This window comes from Panthera pardus, unplaced genomic scaffold (assembly GCF_024362965.1).
Source record: "Panthera pardus isolate Hobbes unplaced genomic scaffold, ASM2436296v1 HiC_scaffold_20, whole genome shotgun sequence".
In the NCBI taxonomy this organism is placed as follows: domain Eukaryota; kingdom Metazoa; phylum Chordata; class Mammalia; order Carnivora; family Felidae; genus Panthera; species Panthera pardus.
The window spans coordinates 28,244,416-28,267,589 of record NW_026526766.1 but is presented as its reverse complement, the minus strand read 5'-3'; the positions used below and the strand labels follow the sequence as shown (position 1 = coordinate 28,267,589).

Below are 23,174 nucleotides of genomic sequence, written 5' to 3'. Positions count from 1 at the left end.
TGCTCAACCCATGCCCATTGAGTTTTGTGGTTTCTTGGCTTTCAAGACCTGCTGGCAATAGCCTTTATTTACACAAAACAAGACAGGCAAATATGTACCTTCATTTATTAGCATAACTGTGTCCTGTCACTATGAAAGCCCTGTGAGCACCACTGCCCATTCCCTTGGGAACCTTGGTAAGGTTTTCCACATGGAGAATGTGGCCTGAAAGGCGGGGGGGGTGGCTCAGGGCAGATCCTTCTGTCAGCTCAGTGGGGCTGCGCCTGGCACAGGTGAGGTGCAGGGCCAGTCCTGAGGGGATGGGCCACTCCCAAACCAGCTTGGCCACCACCTTTTGGTTTAGAGGTTCAGAGCTCGCAGAAGGTGCTGTCCTTGAGCCTGGCCCCATCATACACCCCACCTACTGGGCTGTGGATGGCCATGCCATGTGCCCCTGTCCACATGCCCTGGAAATGGAAATGGTTGCAGGGTGGGGAGCAGTCCTGCAAGTCTCCTGCAAATCGCACGTCCTCAGCCTTCCTCCCCAGCCCTGTGCAAACACTTGGGAGTATTTCTTCTCTATCAGGGTGGCTCTAACACCTCAGAAGAAAGGAGATAGCTTTTAAACAGTTTGGTTTAATTGGAAACTCATGTGTTTTGCTTTCCTAGGTTTTGAAACATGCATCCTTCTCTCTTCCTGGCTGCCCTTTGCTTGGGAATAGCCTCAGCTGCTCTGCAACTCAACCAGAGCTTAGATGAACTATGGTCCCAGTGGAAGGCAACACACAGGAAGCTATATGGCATGGTTGGTAACATTTAAACTGCACAGAGGGACCCCCGCAGAGAACAGTCTGTGCTGGTGGGAGTTCATAGCAGGGAGTATGTTTTTTGTTTTACATTGATGTAATATTTTTATTTGAGCTACTATCCATATTCTGGTCACTTGACCTAATAATAGCCTATGGTAATATTTTCATGCCTTCAATACAAAGATGCAGTCTAGAGTTAGGTATTGCATTTAGTTGTCAGAATTTTTTAGTCTCTTTTAATCCAGAATATTTCCATAGCATATCTTTGTCTTTTTTTTTAATTTTTAAAAATTTTTTATATTTATTTATTTATTTATCTATTTATTTATTTATATGAAACTTATTGTCAAATTGGTTTCCATACAACACGCAGCGCTCATCCCAACATGTGCCCTCCTCAATGCCCATCACCCACTTTCCCCTCCCTCCCACCCCCCATCAACCCTCAGTTTACTCTCAGGTTTTAAGAGTCTCTTATGGTTTGGCTCCCTCCCTCTCTAACTTTTTTTTCCCCCTTCCCCTCCCCCATGGTCTGTTAAGTTTCTCAGGATCCACATTAAGAGTGAAAACATATGGTATCTGTCTTTCTCCGTATGGCTTATTTCACTTAGCATAACAAGCAGAGAGTATCTTCTTGAGGCTGATCTTACCAAGGCAGTAAGCAGGGCACTGTAACTATGCACAACATGGGCATATGTTCTGCTGTGTGATTGCTGGAGAACAGCTCCCAGAAGCCAGGCCACCCCTGGCTATGGTTTCTCCTCCTTTCTGTGAGCATGTCCACTTGGTGCAGTAGAGTTGGTTTTAATTTTTTTAATGTTATTTATTTTTGAGAGACAGACACAGAGCATGAATGGGGTAAGGGTAGAGAGAGAGACACACACACACAGAATCTGAAACAGGCTCCAGGCTCAGAGCTGTCAGTACAGAGCCCAACACAGGGCTTGAATTCACGAGTGTGAGACGATGACCTGAGCCTAAGTCAGATGCTTAATGGACTGAGCCACCTGGGTGCCCTGAGTTGGTTTTAAATAGAAATAAAGATGATTAGGGAGAGTTTAAGATGACAGAGTAGCATGGAGACCCTGAATTGTCTTATCCCTGAAATGCAGCTAGATCACCACCAAACCATTTTGAACTCCTAGGGAATTGATCTGAGGATTAGTGCAACAATCTGCATAACTTGAGCTACAGGGCTTGGCAAATCTGCGGTGTGGAGAGGTGAAGTGGGGAGAGAAAGGCTGCGGAGGGAAGGGGGCCATTTTCATGGAGAGAGAACAGAGAGAAAAAGAGAAATGGGGAGAGTACCCATTGGGATCATGCACAAAAGGCACACACTCCTTCCAAAAAAAAAAAAAAAAAAAAAAAGTAGCTGGAGAGAAAGAGTGAAAATACTCGCAGGAGACTGAACAAGAAATCTGTTCCCCAAATCATTTACAGGGAGAAAGAAGAGGGTTTCAATACCACCAAGATTCTATAATAAGTGAAGAGCAGAGTCTGAAATTTTGGAGCTCAGTGCCTAGTGGTGCTCTGGTGAGGAAGCAGGGCGAATCCCCAGAAACAGGCAGCAGGATCTGAGGTGTCCATGTGCCACATGGGGAGAAGCGATTTCCCTGCTTGGTGCGCATTTGGTAGAGGCCATAGGGCCTCCCTGCAGGCAAAGGTCCCACAGGACCCCAGAGAGCAACCACGTTTGCGGGTATTGGGACAAAGACACCAGACTGTGGCAAAACCTGGTTCCCGCTGTATGTTGTGGTTTGTCATAATCTCTGAACCTCTGCTGCTTCCCGACAGCACAAACGTTTTCTGGGGCAAACCAGCACTGGCCATTGCTCAGTGAGACCCTCCCTCAGAGAGTTGGCACGGGTCCGAACTGTGGGAGTCTCTGAAGCGTGTGGTTTTAAAACAACACCCCATCTGAGATAAAACTCTGGAGGAAGGTGCCGCCGGGCAAGTGAACAGCTTGGACACAGACGGGGTAGAGGCGGGGAGTGGAGAAGGCCTGAGACAAAGAGGGGTGCTTGATTTTGGGTGAGTGAGAGCGCCAATTTCCAGTGCCAGACTGGAGAGTAGGGGATTTTCTATTTCCACTTGTACACTGATCCATCCCAGTAAACTTAGCAGGGCCACCTAGTGGAGAGCAGAACTATTACACCAAGCCTCACCCAACTGCACCTTCCAGGCTAAAGCAGCTGGACCATCCTGGGTCAGGAGGGAATCCCCCCCGAGGCTGCACCCCACACTCCAACAGACCCTGTTCTGGGGCCAGGATCAGGCTGGGGGTGGGAGAGCAGACTGTCTGTGAGGCCGGTTGGAGCAAGGGCAGTGAGAACCATCCCTGACTGTGCAGATGTAGAAGTAGGCTCTCTGGGTGCACAGAGCACCCACCCACACCATCCTATCAGAGTTCTTGTTGGGTTTGGTGTCAGTGTTCATGTGTCTGTGTCTCCTCAGGACACGGATCTGGGCCGGGTCCACACCTTCCTGTTCCCTGCACTTTGCTCAGGCCATGGGGGCCTCCATAAATGAGTGAGTGAGTGAACCTGTGAATAATCCTGCTTCTCCATGTAGGGCTGAGAGAGGATAGTGGGAAGGTTACGGGGTCCTCCGGCCCCATACAGCTTCGTGTATATACTTCCTGATGCCCCTTCTCAGCATCTGGTGCCATCACGGTGTCATGAGGGAACAGGACCCCTCCACACAGAGGGGCAGGGGCCCCTGGGCCACGCTGACAGGCTGACTCTGGTTCCCTTTTAAATTGACGGCTTCACGGGAATTCTCCACCCCATTTCCTGTGCACCAAAATACCATGGACGCGGGCACATCCCTGGTGACAGAGAGCATGCTGGTTGTTGCCAGAGCCCGGGCAGGGACAGGGGGTGACTTGTTATAGCTACGGAGCTTCCTTAGGGGATGGAAATGCTCTGGAACCCAGAGCAGTGCTGGTTGTACACACTGTACATGTAGTAAAGCCACAGAGTTTCAGTCCCTCTGAAATGGCTAAAATGGTCAGTTATCTGTTGTGTGCACTTTACATGAATTGTTTTTAGATGCAACGGGACAGAATCAGACATGGGTAGCGTCGCTGACCAGGGTACCACTTTCAGGTGTAAAATAAGTAAGTCCCAGGAGGTAATGCACAGGATGGAACCACAGTTCATTACACTCTATTGCATATTTGAAAGTCCCTAAGGGAGTAGCTCTTAAAAGTTCTTATCACAAAAAGCACAGACCAGGCAGGAATTCTGAACCTGGGGCAAAATTTAAAATCTGCTCAGGGCCTTGCCTTTTTCTGTGAGTAACACACCTTCTGTCACCTGTGTTCAGGATACGCACTGAGGACCCTTCCTCCAGTAGCTGTGACCCTCCCTAACATCCAGGGTGGAATCAAAAGCAGCTGTTGGGCCCCTCAAGGTCTGGGAAAACCACCCTGGTGGGATCCCTAAGTGTGGGCTGCTGAGAAACTTCAGAAGACGAGGGCCCAGACTCTCCTCCACCAGCTCCGCAAGGTTCCTGCCCTCACCCTGGCCCTGCAAGCCAGCACATAGTCGCCTCCTCCCCGGCTCCTGTCTCTCCACTCCGTGCTTGCTTTGTGCTGTCTCCTGTCACGGTCTAGGAGGAGTGCTGGCTTTGCGTTGGTTGCTTGGCTCGTGTCTCCTAGTGCCTTGGTGGCCTTAGGTGTGGTCAGCCTGGCTGTGGACCCTGTGTCCACCCCCTTCCTGGCCTGCACATGCAGATGTCCCAGCAATAGCAAGGACAGGCCTCACTGAAATCATGGTCACAGAAAACAAAAGTCCACATCACAAATGTGTAAACTGAACATGGCATCGTGTTCTATTGGGAGGACAGGTGGGACCCAGCCCTTGAAGACACAGTGAGCTTGGACGAACACAGCTTCCAGATTGCACAGATCCAGCATTGGCCCCAGGATGGGTCCTCACCTTAGGCTTTCTTCTTGGAATGCTGGGCACACCCAGTGACTTGAGAGCAGAGGGCAGAACAATTGGGTTCCTACGGAATCCTGTTCCTGTGCATCTCAAAGTTGGTGATGTTGGAATGAATGCTCCGTAATGTGGCTTAATGTTGGGATTGCACACTCACTCACATGGAGCTTTGTTGGGATTTTATTTCTCCAGATCCCCCCAAGTGAGGAAATTACCTTTGGGAAAATAAGAATATAGCCTATCATTGATTTTCCATAACAGTTTCAATTTTGTACCTCAAATTCACTTGTGTACATGATATCACATAGTGTCATATCTGTAGCCACATCAAAAACAATGGTATTATACATGGTGTTTCTATGTGACTCCTCTTTCCATGAGGAAGGACATCTGAGTTGAATTTGTCGGGAACGGGGGACAGTTTACTGAGGTTAACATGCCCTTTCCACTTATTTTTTGTGAACACAGGAGAAGAATTGGTACTTTGGGAAGAAATAATACCAAAGTGGATTGATGTCTACAATGTTGCTCATACATATTGCTACTACTTTCTGAGCACCAAGTGTGTGCACAGCACTGGACAAAATACAGTACATGTGACACCTCATAGATGTACACACGAGAGCCTACAGGGTATCTCTCCACAATTTCACTGAAGCCTGGAGGGGCCAAGCGGGCTGCCCTTGCAACACAGCTGGCAGTTCATGAAGCATCTGGTTCTTTTGCCAGTGCCTAGTGATGACTTCAGCATAAAGGCAATCTCATACACGCATTTTTCATTTTCTTCTGTAGTTTTGATTTGATTTATAAATGTAGGATGGGTTACACCCTCTCTGAGGGCAGCAGTTTTCCTGATTTAATGATTAGGCTCAGACTCTGAATATGGACCAGGCCAGTGTTTCTAGTTTTAGGTCAAGTTCCCTCACAATTCCTGCTGTTGCCCCTAGAGGGAGCCAACTCCCTGCTGTGGGGTTAAATTTACTCCAGTCCGAACCACAAGGGAGGCAGGATAGGATGAGAACTTGTGTGCCTGAGTGAGAGACAGAGAGAGACAGAGAGAGAGAGAGAGAGACCGAGAGAGACAGAGACAAGGAGATTGGTGACAGAGAGATAAGGATAGACAGAGAGAGAGACAGAGAGAGAGAGAGAGACAAAGAAATCTATTTAGATCTGTTACCTGGAAATTGCATAGGTCCTCATAGATAATGAAGATTATGCCCCAGAAGCCCAGGAGTTACCCTGAACCAGCCACACATCAAGTGACACATGGTTCCTGGGGAGGGAGAAGTGTTATTTGCTACTCACCACTCACCCCTCAGAAGTCGTGTCTCCATTCATCTTCCTTCTCACCGATTTTCCCTAACGTGAAGAATCTGCAAGTAGATTCTTGATTAAATGCAGCTCAGGGTGGCGGGATTATCTACAAGTGTCAACGTGTGCGGCAGCATCCTTCAGCCACTGCTTAAGGAGACTTGGGACTTGGGGCCCAGTGACAGAAGATTCTGTCAGGAGGATGTGCCCTTTGGACCCAGGAGCCACCCGAGCTGCAATCAGCACAGCAATGCAGCGGGTCTCCCGGGGAGGCTGCTGACCTGGTCCAGGTGCCACACACGTGTCATCTCACCGGATTCTCTGGACTTGGTGAGCTTGTGTGATAAACCCCCTTCGGGGAGAAGTAACCCGGGGCTCAGAGACATAATGTGCCTGTGACAAAGGCAGAGGCTGAAACCCAGGGTCTGGCAGTGCTGTGTACATGGGTGAGGGAGGGAGGAGGAAAACTGGATTTGCTGCCAACATTCACACTTGGAGAGATGTCACTGGACAAGTTGGGTATTTGGGCCTCTTGCAGAGGGCTGCTGCCCTCTGTCCCCAGAGAGGAGCACAAAGGAGGGTCTTCTGCCCAGTTTGCAAAGGGGCTTCTCCATCAGGCCACTAGGGGCCAGCAGTTAGCAAAAATTAATGTTTTCCCTCTGTAATTTTAATGTCTCCACATGAAATCATTATTGTTGTAATACTGTGTACAAGTCTGTCCTAATCTTTTATTCTCCCGACAAAAAATTCCTGCAGGAGGTGCCGGAATGCCTTTCATTTGGCAAATCTGGTCTGCTCCTAGGAAGCCGGAGGCCGTGGTGCCACTGAGACAGTCCATCCCTGACGGTGCTTGTCCAGGACACAGGTTTGACGGCACGGGGAGTGGACAGACCCCTTCCTGGGAAACCCGAGAGCCTTCGCCACTTGGACTAAGAGTCTGCAGAGAAGCGCACTGCGACGGGGCCCACGTTGCCACTGAGGGTTGCGTCATTTCTTCTGTACATTTCTATTGGCCAGGTGTCCTACTTGTATAATCAGAGAGACCTATTCACTTAAGAGTAACTGTTCCTGCTTTTCTCCTTCCTGCCTTGAATTTTCCCATTGGGCTTATCCTCAGTCTGAAATCTTTGCTCTTATGTAAGGGCTCACTTTGTGTTTGGCTCACCGACTGTGAAAGCCAGGCAGCCCGGGGGAAATGGTCAATTCTTCAGGACTTTGCAATGTGTGTTACTATTCCCTGCAAACCTAAGGTGCTACCTACAGCTGTATCTCAGCTCCCCGGGTCCCTCCCCCAGTGCACTTATGGGGAACCGCCTCTCACCGCCCAAGTCCCAGCCCTGAGGCAGACAGACTAGCTCTGCCCTCAGGACAATGGAGGAGAGACAGGCAGGCGCGCTAGTAATGGGGCCGTGGGTCCATGGGCACCACTCCTGGGCCCCCAGGCTCTAGGTACAGACGCAAGGGACCCAAATCGTGTTTCCAGCTAACCTCACAGGTCTCACCATAAATGTTCATGCGATATTTCAAAATTGATCCATTATTTCCATTTACTAACAGACGTGGACTTGAAAAGTGGATCGTTAATATCCCTCCCATAACGGAAAAGCACTACTGCTGCCATTGATAGAAATATTGCGTGAACAGCCAACCACGGGGCTGACATCTGGTACGTGCAGTTGCTCAGTCCTGCTTTCTCAACAGGGGAGATTAGCCGGGATGGACTTCAGACCACAAACCGAGACCTGCCCCTAGAGCGACCGAAAGCCCTGGAGGGGATTCCATAAAGGAAGACCTTTCTCACTGGGACGCTCAGCGGCACTGAACACCACGGACAGCTCCTGTGGGCACTTATTGTTGCCTTTGACAAAAGACGGTCTCTCGGACCTGAGTGGTAGTGCTTGATCCACATCAGTCAGGGTCCTGGTGGGGACATTAATGAAAGGCAGAGTCATGGGCAAAAGTCACAGGAAGACCCAAGAGACAGTGAAGCATCTGGAGGCTGGGACAGAAGGAAGCCATTACCTCCCCTGGGGCAGAAAGACACAGGGATAAATCCTTTCCTGGGGAAGCTGGAGCCCAGGGGTGAAGCCGCTCAAGAATTTAGAGTCACAGACACACAGCTGGAGTCAGAGAAGCAGCACTGAGTGATGGGGGAGGAAACACGTGAGCCTAATCTCCCCCCAGCCCGTGCAGTGCCCCCCATTAGCCGACCCTAAGTAGAAGCCCAATGACAGGCAAGCCTGGGAGAGGCCGTCCATGGGGTCCACCTTTCGGGGCGTCCCTTCCTTAGGAGAGTGGATGCTCTTTTCTCATGACAACATTCTCCTGAATGGCGATGGCTCTCTCTCTTGTTTCAAAGAGACCCTCACGTACAGGGATGTGGCACCACACTGCCCGAACCCAGAAGTCAGGGTTGTCTCTGTCTTTCTCTGTGTGCAGAGCTCCACAGAAGGTTCTCACTGGCCCAGCGTGGGTTCTGGAGTGGGCCTGCATAAACATCAAGGGGTGGGGAGATGGAGTTCCCTGGTGGTCTGGCCCCAGGGCCCCAGGGCCCAGGGGCAGTGCCGGGAAAGGAGCCATCCTCCCCACGGGGAGAGTTCTGTTAACAGAGAAGGGACCAGAAGAGCTCTGGACAAAGAAAAGCAATGGATGGCAAGAGCCTGTCTACTTTTCTCAGATGCAGGTGCCGGGACTGGCACGTGTTCATCAGAATGTGGGGCTGCCTAGGCTCCGGGAATGTTAAAGTAAAACAGCGAGGCATATAACCCAAGTCCGAAGGGCTTAAGGACCACTGCGCTCACTGCCCCATCCTGGGAAAGGCCTCGGGGGACAGGCCAGGGGGCCTTTCAGGGTGTTCTGTTCCTGAAATCAGGTGAGGTGGGAACTGTCTGGTGAAGTCCCACCATGCGTGGCTGGCTCCACCCCCTGCAGGAGGAAGAAACCAGAACATGGCTCAGCCCCTGCAGCCAAATGAGACTCATCAACGTCCAGAGTCCACGGGGCTGTCACTAAGCCTGGATGGCGTGACCCTGGGAGAGCCCCTCCAACACCAAGGGCAGGCCTGGCTGTACCTGCGCAAGCAGCCACTAGATAGCAGGCAGGCTGTAAAACCTGAGGGAGGTTGGGAGACCTGAGGCTGAAAATGACTGCCTTTGTAAGGAGTAAAAGATTTCCAGGTTTGCAAGATGAGAAACGTTCTGGAGACGGCTGGTGCTGAGGGTGCACAGGACTGGCTGCCTCTGCACCCCGCAGGTAAATGTGCTAAAACGACCAATTTTGAGTTTTGTTTCTCTTACCACAATTTCTTAAAAACAAAGTAAAAAGATCCATCAAGCTGAAAGTTAAAAATAACCAGGTAAGAGAAAAGCTTGCAGAGGAGTGTGCAAAATTGCCCACTGTGTTTAGAGTATGCAGAGAAGCTGGGCTCCCAAAAAGGGCTGAGATAGAAAACATGATCCAATGCACTTTGCAAGAATTTGAGATTTGTTACTTTAGGGAAACATCTAAAGTGGTATCAGAGGAGGAAGAATTAAAAATTTTGTTTGACTTTTTTCTCTTTTGTTTTTCCATTTTGCCCCCAGTTTGAATCATAGTCTTGTCCAGACTTTTGATTCTTGAGGACTTAATTGAACCAAACTGTTTATTAGGTGGGTAGTTATCAGATTCATTGTCTAGAGACCATGGCTGAGCAGCTATGGTGAGTGCCAGCCCCAGGCTCACAAGAAGGCACAGCGTCAGGTTCACCCATGTGCCTGCTCATCCAGGGAGGTCACCAGGGTCAAGTCAACAGTGCCTGAAAAATTGTTTCTGGGTGTTATTTCCAGGGATTGGAGCTATATTTTGGGTGGCCACCTGAGAGTAAGATCAGACTTCATCTTTGCAACCAAAGGTCATGTGTTGCTGACAGGCTGGGGCCTCAGCCCCCTCAAGCCTGGAACTCAGTAGCTTCCAGACACAGGCCAGGACAGGGGTGGGAGCGCAGGTCCCCACTGAACACCCTGGAGGAGGGAGGGTCAGGGAGGAGACCCTGGAAGGGGATTTTAAGGAGATTCCACGGGCACCTCTGGAAATGTGTGTGACCGGAGCGAGAAATGACTCAGGATAATGCTGCTAATCTTCTAGAACCCCATCCTCAGATGCTTGCTGGTTGTGACTATTGCTCACAGGGTCAAGTCTTTGCTCCTAAAGAATGAAGAAGAGTGTGGGCATGGGAAGGAGGGGCAGGAAAGAAGTTGCACAAGGTTCTACAGCAGAGTTACCCCCGAGATGGGACTCTGATGTGCCCTCCCTCTTGGGGCTGATGTTTGGTGAGGAGGCCTGGCCGGGTGCCAGATGCTATGACTCTACCCTGCGGGGGTCCTGTCAGGGGCACAGAGAGGGGACTGAGGCCAGCTCTGGGGAGGATGATGTGACTTGTCCCCCTGAAATCATGGAATTTACAACTAAAGAGACTTTCAGAGGGTTTGATTAAGCCATTCTCTCTGTGACCTGAAACAAAGGGTTTAAGATTTTAAATAGAATTTTATATTTAATTATTATAATTCAGAATAATTGTCAGGCTGTCTGCCCACACTTGGGGACCAGTTATTCTCCTGTGCTAAGTATTTAAAGTATAATATTGTGTATGAGGACAGTGTATCTATCTATAAAGCCTGGCTTATTATTGAAAGTATTATTGAAAGTGTGTGTGTTATGAGTGTATGTATATATTGGATACTGTGAATGTGCGTATGCATACGTGCGCATGTGTATGTGTGTGCATATGTATATATGTGCACGAATGAATGAATGTAGGTAACTATATTGTGCCTATGTGTAAGTGTATGTGTGTATATATATGTATATACACATGTATATATATGTATATATACATATATACACACATACATGTGTATATATACATATATATGTAAGTTTGTGTTATTATGTGTGTAAAGGATTTTCTGGCCCTAAAAACTTGATCTCCTGGGCAAGAGCCTTGAGACTCATTGATTTATCCATGAGTGTCCATTTCCCACATTCCAGGGACTGAAAGAGCATGCTTAGAACTTTTCCTAGAAAAATATGTATTAATGAACTTTTGCCATACCTTGTAATATTTTTTTACAACATTGTTTTACTAAATATAACAGATTTTATATCAGGTTTTCGCATGGATGGAAAGAAAATTCAATCTTCCTACCATCATGAGAAACAAAAATGTTGGTCAATATTATAGTTGTTAGTAGTTTAGAAAACCTTCATTATGGATGCAGTTTTAAGAGTTTTTTTCCAAATCTGGAAAACCTCTATCAAGTTAGATATTTTTTATTGAAACATAAGCTTTAGAATCTTTAGACATGTGGAGTTTTCTCATTTGCTGACTCATTTGAATGTTCGTTGAATTGCAACAATATTAGCCGGTCTCTAGGGGTCTGCATCCTTCTCAGTCTGGTCTGAGGGGCTGAATTCCTCTGTGGGCTCCCCTCACTGGGGACACAGCCTCACTAGCACTCTGGGCTTTTCTCCCTGTGAGGCTCCCTGCCACCTGGCCCAGGTCCCCACTTCTCCAGCCTCCTCACATCTCTGCGCCTGGGAGCCTGCTGTCCAGCTGGGGCCCTGCCTGGCCTCCCATTGGGAAAGGACTGGGGGACCTTATCAGTCAACAAGGACTGTACATAGCAAGGACGCCACAAAAGACCCATCATGTAGAGAACACCCAGCTCCAGGGCCAACATGCAAAACTGGTTATCTTGTAGAATGTTCTGGTTTGTGGCCTTATCTGATTGTTTCTCCTGGTGACATCTAACTTATGCCCCATAAACTGGACAAACGTGGACTTCCAACATGGTTCGCTTCCATTTATCATTTTGGCAAAATGCTATTCTGAAAATAAATAAGAATAAGCTTTACTACCTCTGTTCCCAAAGTAGTTTGAGACTGTTTTTAACATAGATGAGCTTTTCATTTGTTGACTCCAGAACCTGAGCAGCCCTACTGTGTGCTGGAGGTTCCCACACTGTGTGAATTTCATGAAGAACATGGAGACTGACACTCTGTTACACAGAGTAAGACCACTTAGAAACAGCAACAGCTTCCCAGTGCAATCACCAGTCATGGTAAAATAGTTTTAAAACATTGTATTGGCTATCAAGAGAAACAGAAAGAAAGAAAACAAGCATTTAAAAGAAAGAAATCTGAAATCTAGGAGAGTCAGAGCCTCAGAACTGTGGACATTTTTTCTTTGTTCTTTTTTTAAAATTTTTAACATTTATTTATTTTTTGAGAGACAGAGTGCGAGCAGGGGAGGGGCAGAGAGAGAGGGAGACACAGAATCTGAAGCAGGCTCCAGGATCTGAGCTGTCAGATCCAGGATCTGAGCTGTCAGCTCAGCTTGTGGCTCAAACTCACAAACTGCGAGATCATGACCTGAGCAGAAGTCACATGCTTAACTGACTGAACCACCCAGCTGCCCCTGGACATTTTTTAATTGAATAACTTAATCTTAGAACAAAAGCATCCTATGGTCCTATTTCTTCTCCATTTCACAAGACTAGTGACCACATTGCGGTGGGCAGTGTGGCTTTCAGATTTATTGCTGTTTTGCTTGTCTAGAAGCATTTGTTCTGTGCTGTGCATAGAAATGCAGGGAAAGCCCCACAGGCCCTGCCCATGAAATATTTCGTAGCCACATGGATCCCGTCCCCTGACACTGTAAAACTCATCCTTTGTTCCGCAGGCAGGGCCTCCCTTTGGGAAGACCAGTGATTCTGGCTGCACTTGAAATGTGCTCACAGATCCCAGCGTTAGTAGGAAACCTGGAGTCATGCACATGTCAGACCATGGCCTGTCATGAAACACAAGGGTCAGTGCATCTCTGTTCCATAGACTCAGGGATGGAGAATGGGAAGAGCAGGTTTTCTTACTTCATAAGAGTGTTCATGTTCCCACCTGAACTTCCCGTCCCTGTCCTTCCTTCCACGTGACAGAGAAGCCTGGAATCCTCATCCACGATAGCCATGTAAACATTTCTAAGACAACTAGTTATGGTGCTGCTTGTGGATTCCTTTGTCTCTTGAAGACGTGCACAGTGGAAGACAAGGTGATTGTGAATCGGAGGTCCTCAGTGCCACCCAGCTTCTCCTGAGCATCTGGCATTGGAAGGACAGTGTATCTATCTATAAAGCCTGGCTTATTATTGAAAGCCAGGAGCTCAAAACTCTGGTTTTGCAAGTTAAATCCTGAACATTTGACTTTTATTTTCATGTTTCCTTTACTACACTTCCCAAGGCAATGGATGCTTTTGGTAAATCAAGGGCGTGTTGCATATACAAATGTGAATCAAAAATGAACATAAGCCTTCCAAAAATATTATCCCCATCACAGTCGAAATTGAGTGGCTGAGAGGAGAGGGGAGAGGGGTGTTATGGTTTCATGGGGACAGAGTTCAATGTGAGATGAGGAACATTCTGGAGATGGATAGTGGTAAGGGTTGCAACAGTGTGACTCCACTAAATGAAAATGGTTGAAAGGGTCAATTTTGTTGTGCATATTTCACCACAGTAAAAAGCAATTCACCTTGCTTCCCAGTCAGCAGGCGAGCGTGGGAAGCTGTCTCACTCTGTCCTGGAAAAAGAGCAAGGAACACATTGGGTAAGATGGTGGTCTGTGGTCTCAGGAGGACAGTGCTGACCTCCTGGGGTCCAGCTCCCTGGTGCTGTCCTATGAGTGTGACCAACCAGCAGGGATCTTCTGCTGTCCACCTGTCTAGATCATGAGCTCTGAGCAAGTAGGGGTGCAGCGGGCTGTGCATCTTCCCTGCAACAGCATACTTCCTGTCCAGTCCCTGCAAATGCTTGTGTGCTGTGTAGACTGCTACAATGTGCCTGGAGGAGGGGGCCGTGGGGCCCACATTTCACGTGCATTCAACCCAAGCCCTGTGTGGTTGGGGCGGGATCTCCTCCTGTACAGGTGATTGTTGGCACCAAACCTGACCTTTCTAGTAACACCAATTGGCACAGTCCATGTTGGATTGTTGCCCAGACTGCTTGGATTCCTCTGATTCAAGTGCTCACTGAACCTCTAGGGTGCAGTGACCCCACTGCATGGGGCAGTGACCTTAGAACAGTTCCCCTCTGCAACAGGAATCCACATAAGTCAGGTGGAGGAGACTGGGGCTTGGGGAACGAGTTCCCAGCCAGGACGCAGAACCCACATCTGAGCACACATGGCTGAAAAATGTTTTTCTGTGCTCTTAAGATCTCTGGTCTAACGTGAGATTAAACTGACATAAGGCAAATTCATCAGAGGAAGCATCCAATTGTATTAAATTTTTTTATTGACATGGGGGCCTTCACAATCGAATTAAATACCCCAAGGGGTGACCACAGCTGGAAGCTTCTATAACTTTAGAGGAAGTCTTGATAAATTTGTAAAGAAATGACAAGACAAAGCACAGTAAGTTGTTGGGAGTGACAAGGAGATACTTTGGGGGGCAGGGGATGAAACTAGTGGAAGAACAGGATTATTTAGGAATTGTGTTTGCATAGATGTGTTAGGTGTTGACTCCCAGCCTCTGTTGGTCAGGATGCTCTCTTGCTGGATCCTTTCTCAGGAGAGAACACCTTTCTCAGGGAAATTTTATGACCTGCTTCTGGAAAGGGGATGTTAGAGAGCCCTTCCTGCATCTGCTGCTTCTCAAGTGCCTGCAGCTCAAAACAACCAATATGCCACAGTTGCTTACTTTGGGGGAGTGTGTCCCAAACCCCTGCAGCCTCAGCGAATAGTAGAATGTCTTAGGAACAAAACTGAGGTTTCTGCGGAAGAAGGAATGCTGCATCTAGACTGTGACACAGTGTGTGTGTGTGTGTGTGTGTGTGTGTGTGTGTGTTTACGTGGGGTGGAGGGCTTAAACTCTGTTCTGTTTCTCTGGGGACCTCAGACTGATACAAAGACCCATCATATAGACCCACCCACCATCTCCTAGCATATCTTTCTCATGCCTTTTTCCCTTCTTTGCAATTATTATTATTATTATTATTATTATTATAGAAAGTGGTTAGTTTCATTACAGGAAGTGAATAGAGAGTCAAGACGGTGTTAATTGTCATCAGGATAGGTGGAAGCAAAAGGCCTTACTTAGCATGGCACCAATATATTTCTTTTCACGTTCGTCTATTGTGATGTCCCTTGAACCAGGTAAGGGATTTATTTCCAAGCTCATAAGAGCTGGAGTGGGTTTCTAAGTAATTCCCAACTTTCTCAAACCACTGAAGAGCTTTCCACAGTCAACCGTCTCCCTACTGCTGGACACTTCGATCCTTCCCATCTTTTTGCTCTTACAGACAATATGTAACTTTAGAAAGGCTCATCTAGGTTTCCCTGCTGACCCCCAGGTCAGAGGGCCTGCTTATCTAAACTTCTCAACGTCCACAGTGCTGCCACGTTGCTGTCCCGTGGACATCCTGTGATCTGTCTCTCCAGCAGGCAGAAGAGGGCCGTGTCCCAGCACCTGAGGACATCTGAAAGGATCAGTCGCGGCTGTTTATTGTGCATCTGCTAAGTGAGAACGGATGGGCCATGTTCTTCTCATTTCCTGATCCTCAGGGAGGCTCACCGTCTCCCATGGCTTCATCTACTATTTGTATTTTCTCTTCACAAAATGTAGTCTTATATCCTTAGTTTATCTCTCTGAAGTGATTTATCTTTTCCCTCTTAATAGGTATGATCTTTGATGTGCACTTTGTGTTACATGTTACAAACATTTTTCTCCTGTGCTGTGGAGTGTCTTTTAACTTTGTTCGTGGGGTATAATTCCCATTTTGACGTAATCACATCTATCTTTTCTTTACACTTTGTGCTTAGTGTCTTTGGTCCCGTGTAAAGTCATAAATACATTTTCTTTTATGTTTTTAATACTTTCATACTTTTGTTTTTTTATATTGAATTCTGGAATCCATCAGTAATACGTTTTGTGGATCTGCTTCTAATTTTTCCCAGATGACTAGCTATTTATTGACCATTCTCTTCCCACTGATTTGAAATAGCATGTTTCTTTTTATTTTTAAAAAGCATCTATTAAAATAATCATATGGCTTTTCTCCTTTTGATGTGTTAATCGCTCAGCCTTCCAGTCACTGAAGCCTATTTTCCCAGAGTCCAATGCAACCCAGTGAATCCTCCCACGTTCCCCAAGTAGGGCCAGAGCTGTACAGAGTACTTTAGGGGATGCTAGAAAATGGAAAGCACACCTGGATTCCCCCTGAGACAGGCCCAATCATGTAACCTTCCAGTGGAAAGGCAATCAGGAAAGAATGAGAAACAGAAGAAAGGGGTTCTCAGGTCACAGGCTAGAGATCCCAATAGTTCCTCTGTCCCCTGCCTATGGAATGACGGTCACCCGGGTGCCATTCCACCAGTGGCTTTGAATCTTTGATATGTAGCCTCTGAGAATGAGGGGAGTCCCAAGCTCCTCCCAGCTCCCTGTTCTCAGATTTGACATGCAGGGACACAGATCACTAAATCACCACTAAATATATCTCAGTGTGCCTTCAATACACACTTTTTTCATATCTTATAATGGCATCAACTAAATGGAAGTTTAACATTATTTCCTTTGTTGAATAAGCATGAGCTTTTTCTTTTGGACCCTTAGCTGGACCACTGTGACTGCTCTATTGTTTTAGTCAAACCAGTTAAGGACCATTTGACAGGAAAGTGAGCCCAGACCATTGTCAACAAGTTTTTCTTCTGTAAAGAACAAGCAATTATCATCAAGAAAACATCAGAATAGAAGTCATCAGCTTGGGAAACAAAAGCAGATCAGGAAGATTACAGTGTACTGGGCCATATGGATAGGGCCAATCAGGCCAAACCCCAGGGATTTAAGTGGGTGGCCTCAGAGTCACTGCCCAGCACCAGAAAGCCCTGGGGCTACACCTGCCGAGAGCATCTGCACAGCTGCATGATCAAGTGAGCAGTGTTATCCTTCTGTAAGTACTTGGGAGGATGAATTCAATGTTTTTACTCCACCATAGTGGCTCTAACATCTAGAAGAAAGGAGGATGGATTTTTAGACAGATCAGTCTAATCAGATTCTCATTTTTTTTTTTTTTGCTTCCTAGGTTTTGAAACATGCATCCTTTTGACTTCCTGACTGCACTTTGCTTGGGAATAGTCTCAGCTACTATAGAGCTTGATCAAAGTTTAGATGCACAATGGATCCGGTGGAAGGAGACACATGGAAAACAATATGGTGTGGTTGGTAACATCTAAAATCTAAACTATCTAGGGGACTCACAGAGAATGCCTGTGCTGGTGGGAGTTTGTAGCACAGAGTAGCATCTTGAGACCACTCTTACCAAAGCAGTAAGCACAGCACCGTGAGTGTGCATAGTGTGGGCATATGTCCTGCTGTGTGGTTGCTGGAGAACAGCTCCCAGAAGCATAAGACCATCCATGGCTGTGGTTTCTCCTCCTCTCTGTGAGCACATCCACTTGGTGCAGGTCAGTAGGTTTTAAATACAAATAAAAATGATATATATATATATATATATATATATATATATATATGTTTGCCTGTAGGTTGAAGAATGCAGAAGAGCTGTATGGGAGAAGAATATGAAAATGATTATGAAGCACAATAGGGAATACCTTCAAGGGAAACATAGCTTCTTGATGGCAATGAATGGCTTTGGTGACATGGTGAGTATGGCACAGATTTGCTGAAAGTTTTGTTGTTTCTCTCAGTACTTTCCCCCCAAAATCTCATGCTTGTCAATATTCTACTTTCTTTTCCATGAAGACCAATGAAGAATTCAGGCACATGATGATTGGCCTTACAATCCAGAAGAATGAGAATGGGACAGTGTTTAAAGTCCCTTTCCCTGCTGGTATCTCCTTACCTATGAATAGGAGACAGACACCTGATATTAGTCTTGTGAGTATCAAGGATGACTACTCATCAGGTCTCTCTCCAAGAGGAAAGCCAAAAAGAAAGTGGCCCCCTGCTATGGTTTCCTGCTGTGGAAAAATATATTGTAGCTATATTTATTTATTTTGTTTAATGTTCATTTATTTTTGAGAGAAAGAAAGAGTGAACGAGTTGGGGAGGGGCAGAGAGAGAGGGAGACACAGAATGCAAAGCAGGCTCCAGGCTCTGAGCTGTCATCACAGAGCCTGATGCAGAGTAGACGAAGGTAGACCACAAGCCTTGAGATCATGACCTGAGCCTGCAGTCCGACGCTTAACCATGAGCCACCCAGGCACCCTGCCGTTGCTATGTTTTAAAGTTTTCATATAGATGGACTGTTTTCACTCTTGCTATTTGTTTTGTAGACTACGACCTTTATAATTTGTTTTCAGGGTCGGTGTGCTTCTGGCTGGGCTTTTAGTGCAACTGGTGCCATCGAAGGACAGATATTCCGGAAATACGGCAAACGTGTTTCCTTGAGTGCGCAGAACCTCCTGGACTGCTCTCAGGCTGAAGGCAATGAGGGTTGCAATGGTGGTCTAATGAGTAATGCCTTCCAGTATGTTAGGAACAACAGAGGTCTGGACACAGAAGAATCCTATCCATATGTTGCAAGAGTGAGTAGAGCTCCTCACTTGTCACCCTTCCAGCTCTGTCCTTAGAGTTGAATGCTTTTGAAGAAAACAGACACCATGTTTAACATTCGCATTTCCAATTGTAGACTCTCTATCTGCAGTCTGTCAGGACTGTCATTAAGCGGTATTAGCCTGGCATAGTTCTCTGCTTAGATGGTTACCACATAGCTTTTTTTATTTCTACATTACATGGAGATATGCATACCTTTTACACAAGGTACGGATTTCCCCAGAGTGAAAAACTTCTTATGGACAGGTAAACCATGAGTGTTTCATTGAATCCACACCAGTTAGTTTTGCTTTTTTTAAAAAAGGTTTTTTATTAATTTTGAGAGAGAGAAAGAGAGGGAGAGCACGAGAGGGGAAGGGGTCCAGAGAGAGAGAGAGGGAGAGAGAGAGAATCACAAGCAGGCTCCATGCTCCGTACAGAGCCCAACACGGGTCTCGATCCCATGACTGTGAGATCATGACCTGAGCCAAAATCAAGAGTTGTATGCTTAACCTACTGAGCCACCAATTAGTTTTTTAATTTTAAGACAATAAATAGCCTTTCACCTCCTGGGTTGGTTGCTTCACAACAAACTTGACTTGGAAATCTTTTACCTGTAAGCTGCCTTGAAGTCATGTTCCCCAGGAAGTGGATGGTCATAATCAAGTTTCTTTTCCTTTACCATTCAAAGGATGGACCCTGCAAATACAGGCCTGAGTATTCTGCTGCCAATGTCACTGCCTTTCAGACAATTCCTCGGCGGGAGGAGGCGCTCTTGGTGGCAATGGAAAACATGGGATCCATCTCTGCTGCTATAGATGCAAGCCTGGATACCTTCCGCTTCTATAAAGGAGGTAAGCATTTGTTGATGTAGAAAAATTGGAAAACCACCCTAAGAAACAGCAAGAATGACACTTTGGTATGTAGAATTCAATGTATAATTTTGGGGTGTGTGGATTTAATATAGTTGTTCATTCTGTACATGAAATATTTATGTCTGCTGTTTCCATTTGCCATTACTTGACCCAAATCCCCACGAGTGTAAGTATATAATAAATATATTTAAATGACAACATAATTTAATTGGTAGAGCTTACTTTACTTTTTTCCAAATGTTAGACCTTGATAACTTTTAAGGAATTTTGCTACTGAAATTAACAGTGGAAAGTAGCTCTTGGCTCAAGTAATTTTATGTTCTCTGCTGTTTCCCTAGGTTGACATCCTACAAGTAGAATAATAAGGTTTTGGCGGGTGATTTTTTTAATGCCCCTTGACTATTATTTTCAAAAGGGATTGTGACAGTTAATATTTCTCCTGGTGTGAGATGAGGGCCTAAATCCCCACCCCTTCCCACTAAACAAAAATATCTGACGTTTAAAGCTCATCTGAATTCATATCAATATCACAACTGAATTTTGAAATGCCTCCCCTACTGTGGTTGATAGGCTGGGTTACTATGACATGTCACGTGGGAATCCTCACTCAGCATTGAATATTACTCCCCAGGCATTTATTATGATCCAAAGTGCAGCAGTGAAGACCTGAATCACGGGGTTCTGGTGGTTGGCTTTGGCTTTCAAGGAAAAGAATCCGATAACCAAAAATATTGGTTTGTCAAGAACAGGTATGAAAATCCAGGAATACATACTTTTGAATTTGAAAAGGGAATGTTTTTTGGAACCAGTGTTTGGACGCAGGTCCCCCAACCCTTGAGCACACTTCTGAAATCCCAGCAGTGTTTACCCCATCTAGGGGGGAGCACAGACATAGTCAGTCATATGATGACAACATTAAGATACTGTCTCAGGCTTGCTAGGGTCCTGATATAGTTTTGGTACCACTGTATTTCTAAATTGGAAGTTTTTCAATATTCTATATCACACCCAGGTCCCAAGGGTTTCCTTTTCCTGTTCACACTGCAGTTTTGTGAAAGGTCTGTGCTGGGTTAGAACTCAACCATGAACAAGAACGGCCTCTCCTGATTCTTCCTGAATCTGTCCTGGCCTCTGGTGCACTGCTCAATACTGGATGCTATTGTTCAAAAGATGTATGTTTTCAGTTGTTTGTAATAGTTGGAAAACCCTGTCTTCTTTCAGCTGGGGCACTGACTGGGGCATGGGTGGCTACATAAAAATGGCCAGAGACCGGAATAACAACTGTGGAATCGCCACCAGGGCCAGCTTTCCTATCGTGTGAGATGATGGTGATGAAGAAGGCCTTGACTGATAACAGAATATCCAGGAAATGTATTTTATTCTAAAGTTGATCACATCTTATTTTGTGGGGTAAAACACTTGAATCACTGGAGATCCAAGTTGTGACGAATTCTGTTAGTGTTTACGCTGGTGACGAAACTACTTCTTTAATCCCTGCTCTAATCAACAGTGTGTGATTAAGTTGCTTAATAACTTTTGAATGTTTATGTTTTAATTTTTTAAAATTTATTTTTGAAAGAGAGACAGGCATACAGGGTGTGAGTGGGGGAGACCAGAGAGGGAGACACAGAATCTCAAGCAGGTTTCAGGCTCTGAGCTGTCATCCCAGTGCCCAATGTGGGTCTCGAACACACAAATCATCAGATCATGACCTGAACTGAGGTCAGACACTCAGTGAACTGAGACACCCATGTGCCCCTGAGTGTTCATGTTTAAGAGTTGCATGAAAGTTTTACCTTTTAAAATAAAATTTACTTTCATATGTTGAGGTGTGCTCTGTTTTTAATACATAAACTTCTTTGTAGTAAAAATGCAATGGTTTTGTAGGGAGGAAGAAATATCCTCATTCCTCCAAAATTCTTCCAACTGGTTTAAGAATTCAATTGACATGAGACAGGTTAACAGGAGGAAAAAAAAAAACAACCCTCAAAGTTTTATTACATAGGCAGGTAGGCCCACTAATGAATTTAAGCCCAAAGAAATGGCCAAGGCAGATAGGTTTTTTTGTTTTGTTTTGTTTTGTTTTTTTTGCAGTCTTATATATTTTGGACAAAGACAATAATTTGTGAGGAATTGACAGGAAAAAAAAAAGGTGTGTGGGAGTTTTAAATTGCAGGAATTCTAAGTGGAATCTGGGCTGAGGTTGTAGATGAGTAAAAAAGTAACAAGGTTTGTTTCTACAGCTTTCTCAGCTTTGAAGCCCTATCTCTGCTGATAAGGATGTCTCTTTACCTCATAGTACAGGGAGGGGACCTTTCATATGGGACACTCATTTCCTGCTTTCAAGAGGGGCATGTGACAGCCTGGGTGTTCTTGCACTGGCTGTATCCCAAGTAGCTTCAACTCAAGATACTCAATATGCCATGGTGGCACATTTTGGGGTGGCTTCCCTGGGGCCTCACACTTTCTTCCTCTGAAACTCCCCTGAAAGTTTATATAATAAATAGCTGAGCAGATGACTGTGGAGAGAGAAATCCAGTTTGGATTGAGCAGTAAGAAATCTACAAAGAATAAGAAAAGCATAGATCACCATGAGGATGAACAGGTGAACGAGGGTGGGGGGTACCTGGTATTCATTCATACCAGGTATGGAATGAATCAGTCACAGGAATCAAGGGCACAGCATAGGGAATATAGTCAACAGTATTTTAATAGCAATGTAGGGTGGGGGTAGCTACACTGTGGTGAGCACAGCATAATGTATACAGTTGGCAAGTTACTATGTTGTACACCTGAAACTACGGTAACATCGTGTGTCATTTATACTCAAAACATTTGGGAAAGAAGAAGGCAAGAGGATGAATAAATAGAAGAGAACACATTTCCCCACACCTCCTGGAATGAGTCCCACAATCCTGGAATAGATCTGACCAATTAAATGTGCTTCATTTATCTGATGGAAAATATTAATTCCTTTTTTAAAGTAGATTTAAGTTAGATATTATGTGCCTCATTTGGGTTAGATAAAAAGCAACATTTTCCACTGATGATTGCACGAGCACCCCCTGCTAAGCACCTCCTGCTAAGCAGTCACAGTATCTAGAACATAATGACTTTGGAGACCCCCAGAGGCTAAGCTGTTACCTTCTGACTGGAGTGTTTTCAAAGCATGCATAGTGGTATTGAACCCTCCTTGTTCCATTATCATAGACAGATTTAGAATTGCCTTTTCTAATTCATCATCTCTGAAACTTGGGAATAAGATTTTTAATGCTGAAGAGAACCTGGAATTCTGATGTATCATCCGATTTTCCATGATTCCTCAACAGGCATGTGGGTGTGACAATTTTATGAACAAATGCTGTCACTAAGCACAGTGACAGAAGAGCCAGGTATCCAAGTTCATATGGTTCTGACCATTTAGGTGGGAACCCCACATGCTTTGTTGACACATGAAATAAAGGAGAAGGGCACCTGGGTGGCCCAGTCCTTAAGCATCTGACTTCAGCTCAGGTCATGACCTCATAGTTGATGAGCCTGAGTCACATATCAGGTAAGCTCCAGCCCGGTTTCAGGTGAGCCCCCTGTCTCTCTCCCTCTCCCTCCCTCCCTCCCTCCCTCCCTCCCTCCCTCCCTCTCTCTCTCTGTCCCTCTGTCTCTGCCCTTCATTCACTTGGGCCCT

The 23,174-nt window shown here is 46.0% G+C and overlaps 1 protein-coding gene across 2 annotated transcripts; it reads left to right on the top strand.

Moving 5' to 3' along the window:
• The first annotated feature begins 652 nt into the window (after positions 1-652).
• Positions 653-21,124, top strand: LOC109251671 (procathepsin L-like). 2 transcript variants are annotated; one of them, XM_019423465.2, is made up of 8 exons: positions 16,895-16,993; positions 17,146-17,281; positions 17,606-17,725; positions 17,826-17,960; positions 18,386-18,610; positions 19,309-19,471; positions 20,124-20,241; positions 20,714-21,124. In XM_019423465.2, the coding sequence occupies exons 2-8, from the start codon at positions 17,156-17,158 to the stop codon at positions 20,811-20,813; spliced, it is 987 nt and encodes a 328-aa protein (XP_019279010.2). In that variant the 5' UTR covers positions 16,895-16,993; positions 17,146-17,155; the 3' UTR covers positions 20,814-21,124. The 2 variants fall into 2 exon arrangements, with proteins under 2 accessions (XP_053763825.1, XP_019279010.2); XM_053907850.1 differs by lacking the exons at positions 16,895-16,993; positions 17,146-17,281 and adding an exon at positions 653-784.
• Positions 21,125-23,174: the final 2,050 nt, after the last annotated feature.

What these genes read in the sequence shown, in the direction of transcription:
- LOC109251671 (XM_053907850.1), top strand. Translation starts at nt 659, where the DNA reads ATGCATCCTTCTCTCTTCCTGGCTGCCCTTTGCTTGGGAATAGCCTCA. An exon ending in TGAATGGCTTTGGTGACATG is followed by an intron (nt 17,726 to 17,825) that starts GTGAGTATGGCA and finishes TTTTCCATGAAG; the next exon opens with ACCAATGAAGAATTCAGGCA. An exon ending in CCTATCCATATGTTGCAAGA is followed by an intron (nt 18,611 to 19,308) that starts GTGAGTAGAGCT and finishes TACCATTCAAAG; the next exon opens with GATGGACCCTGCAAATACAG.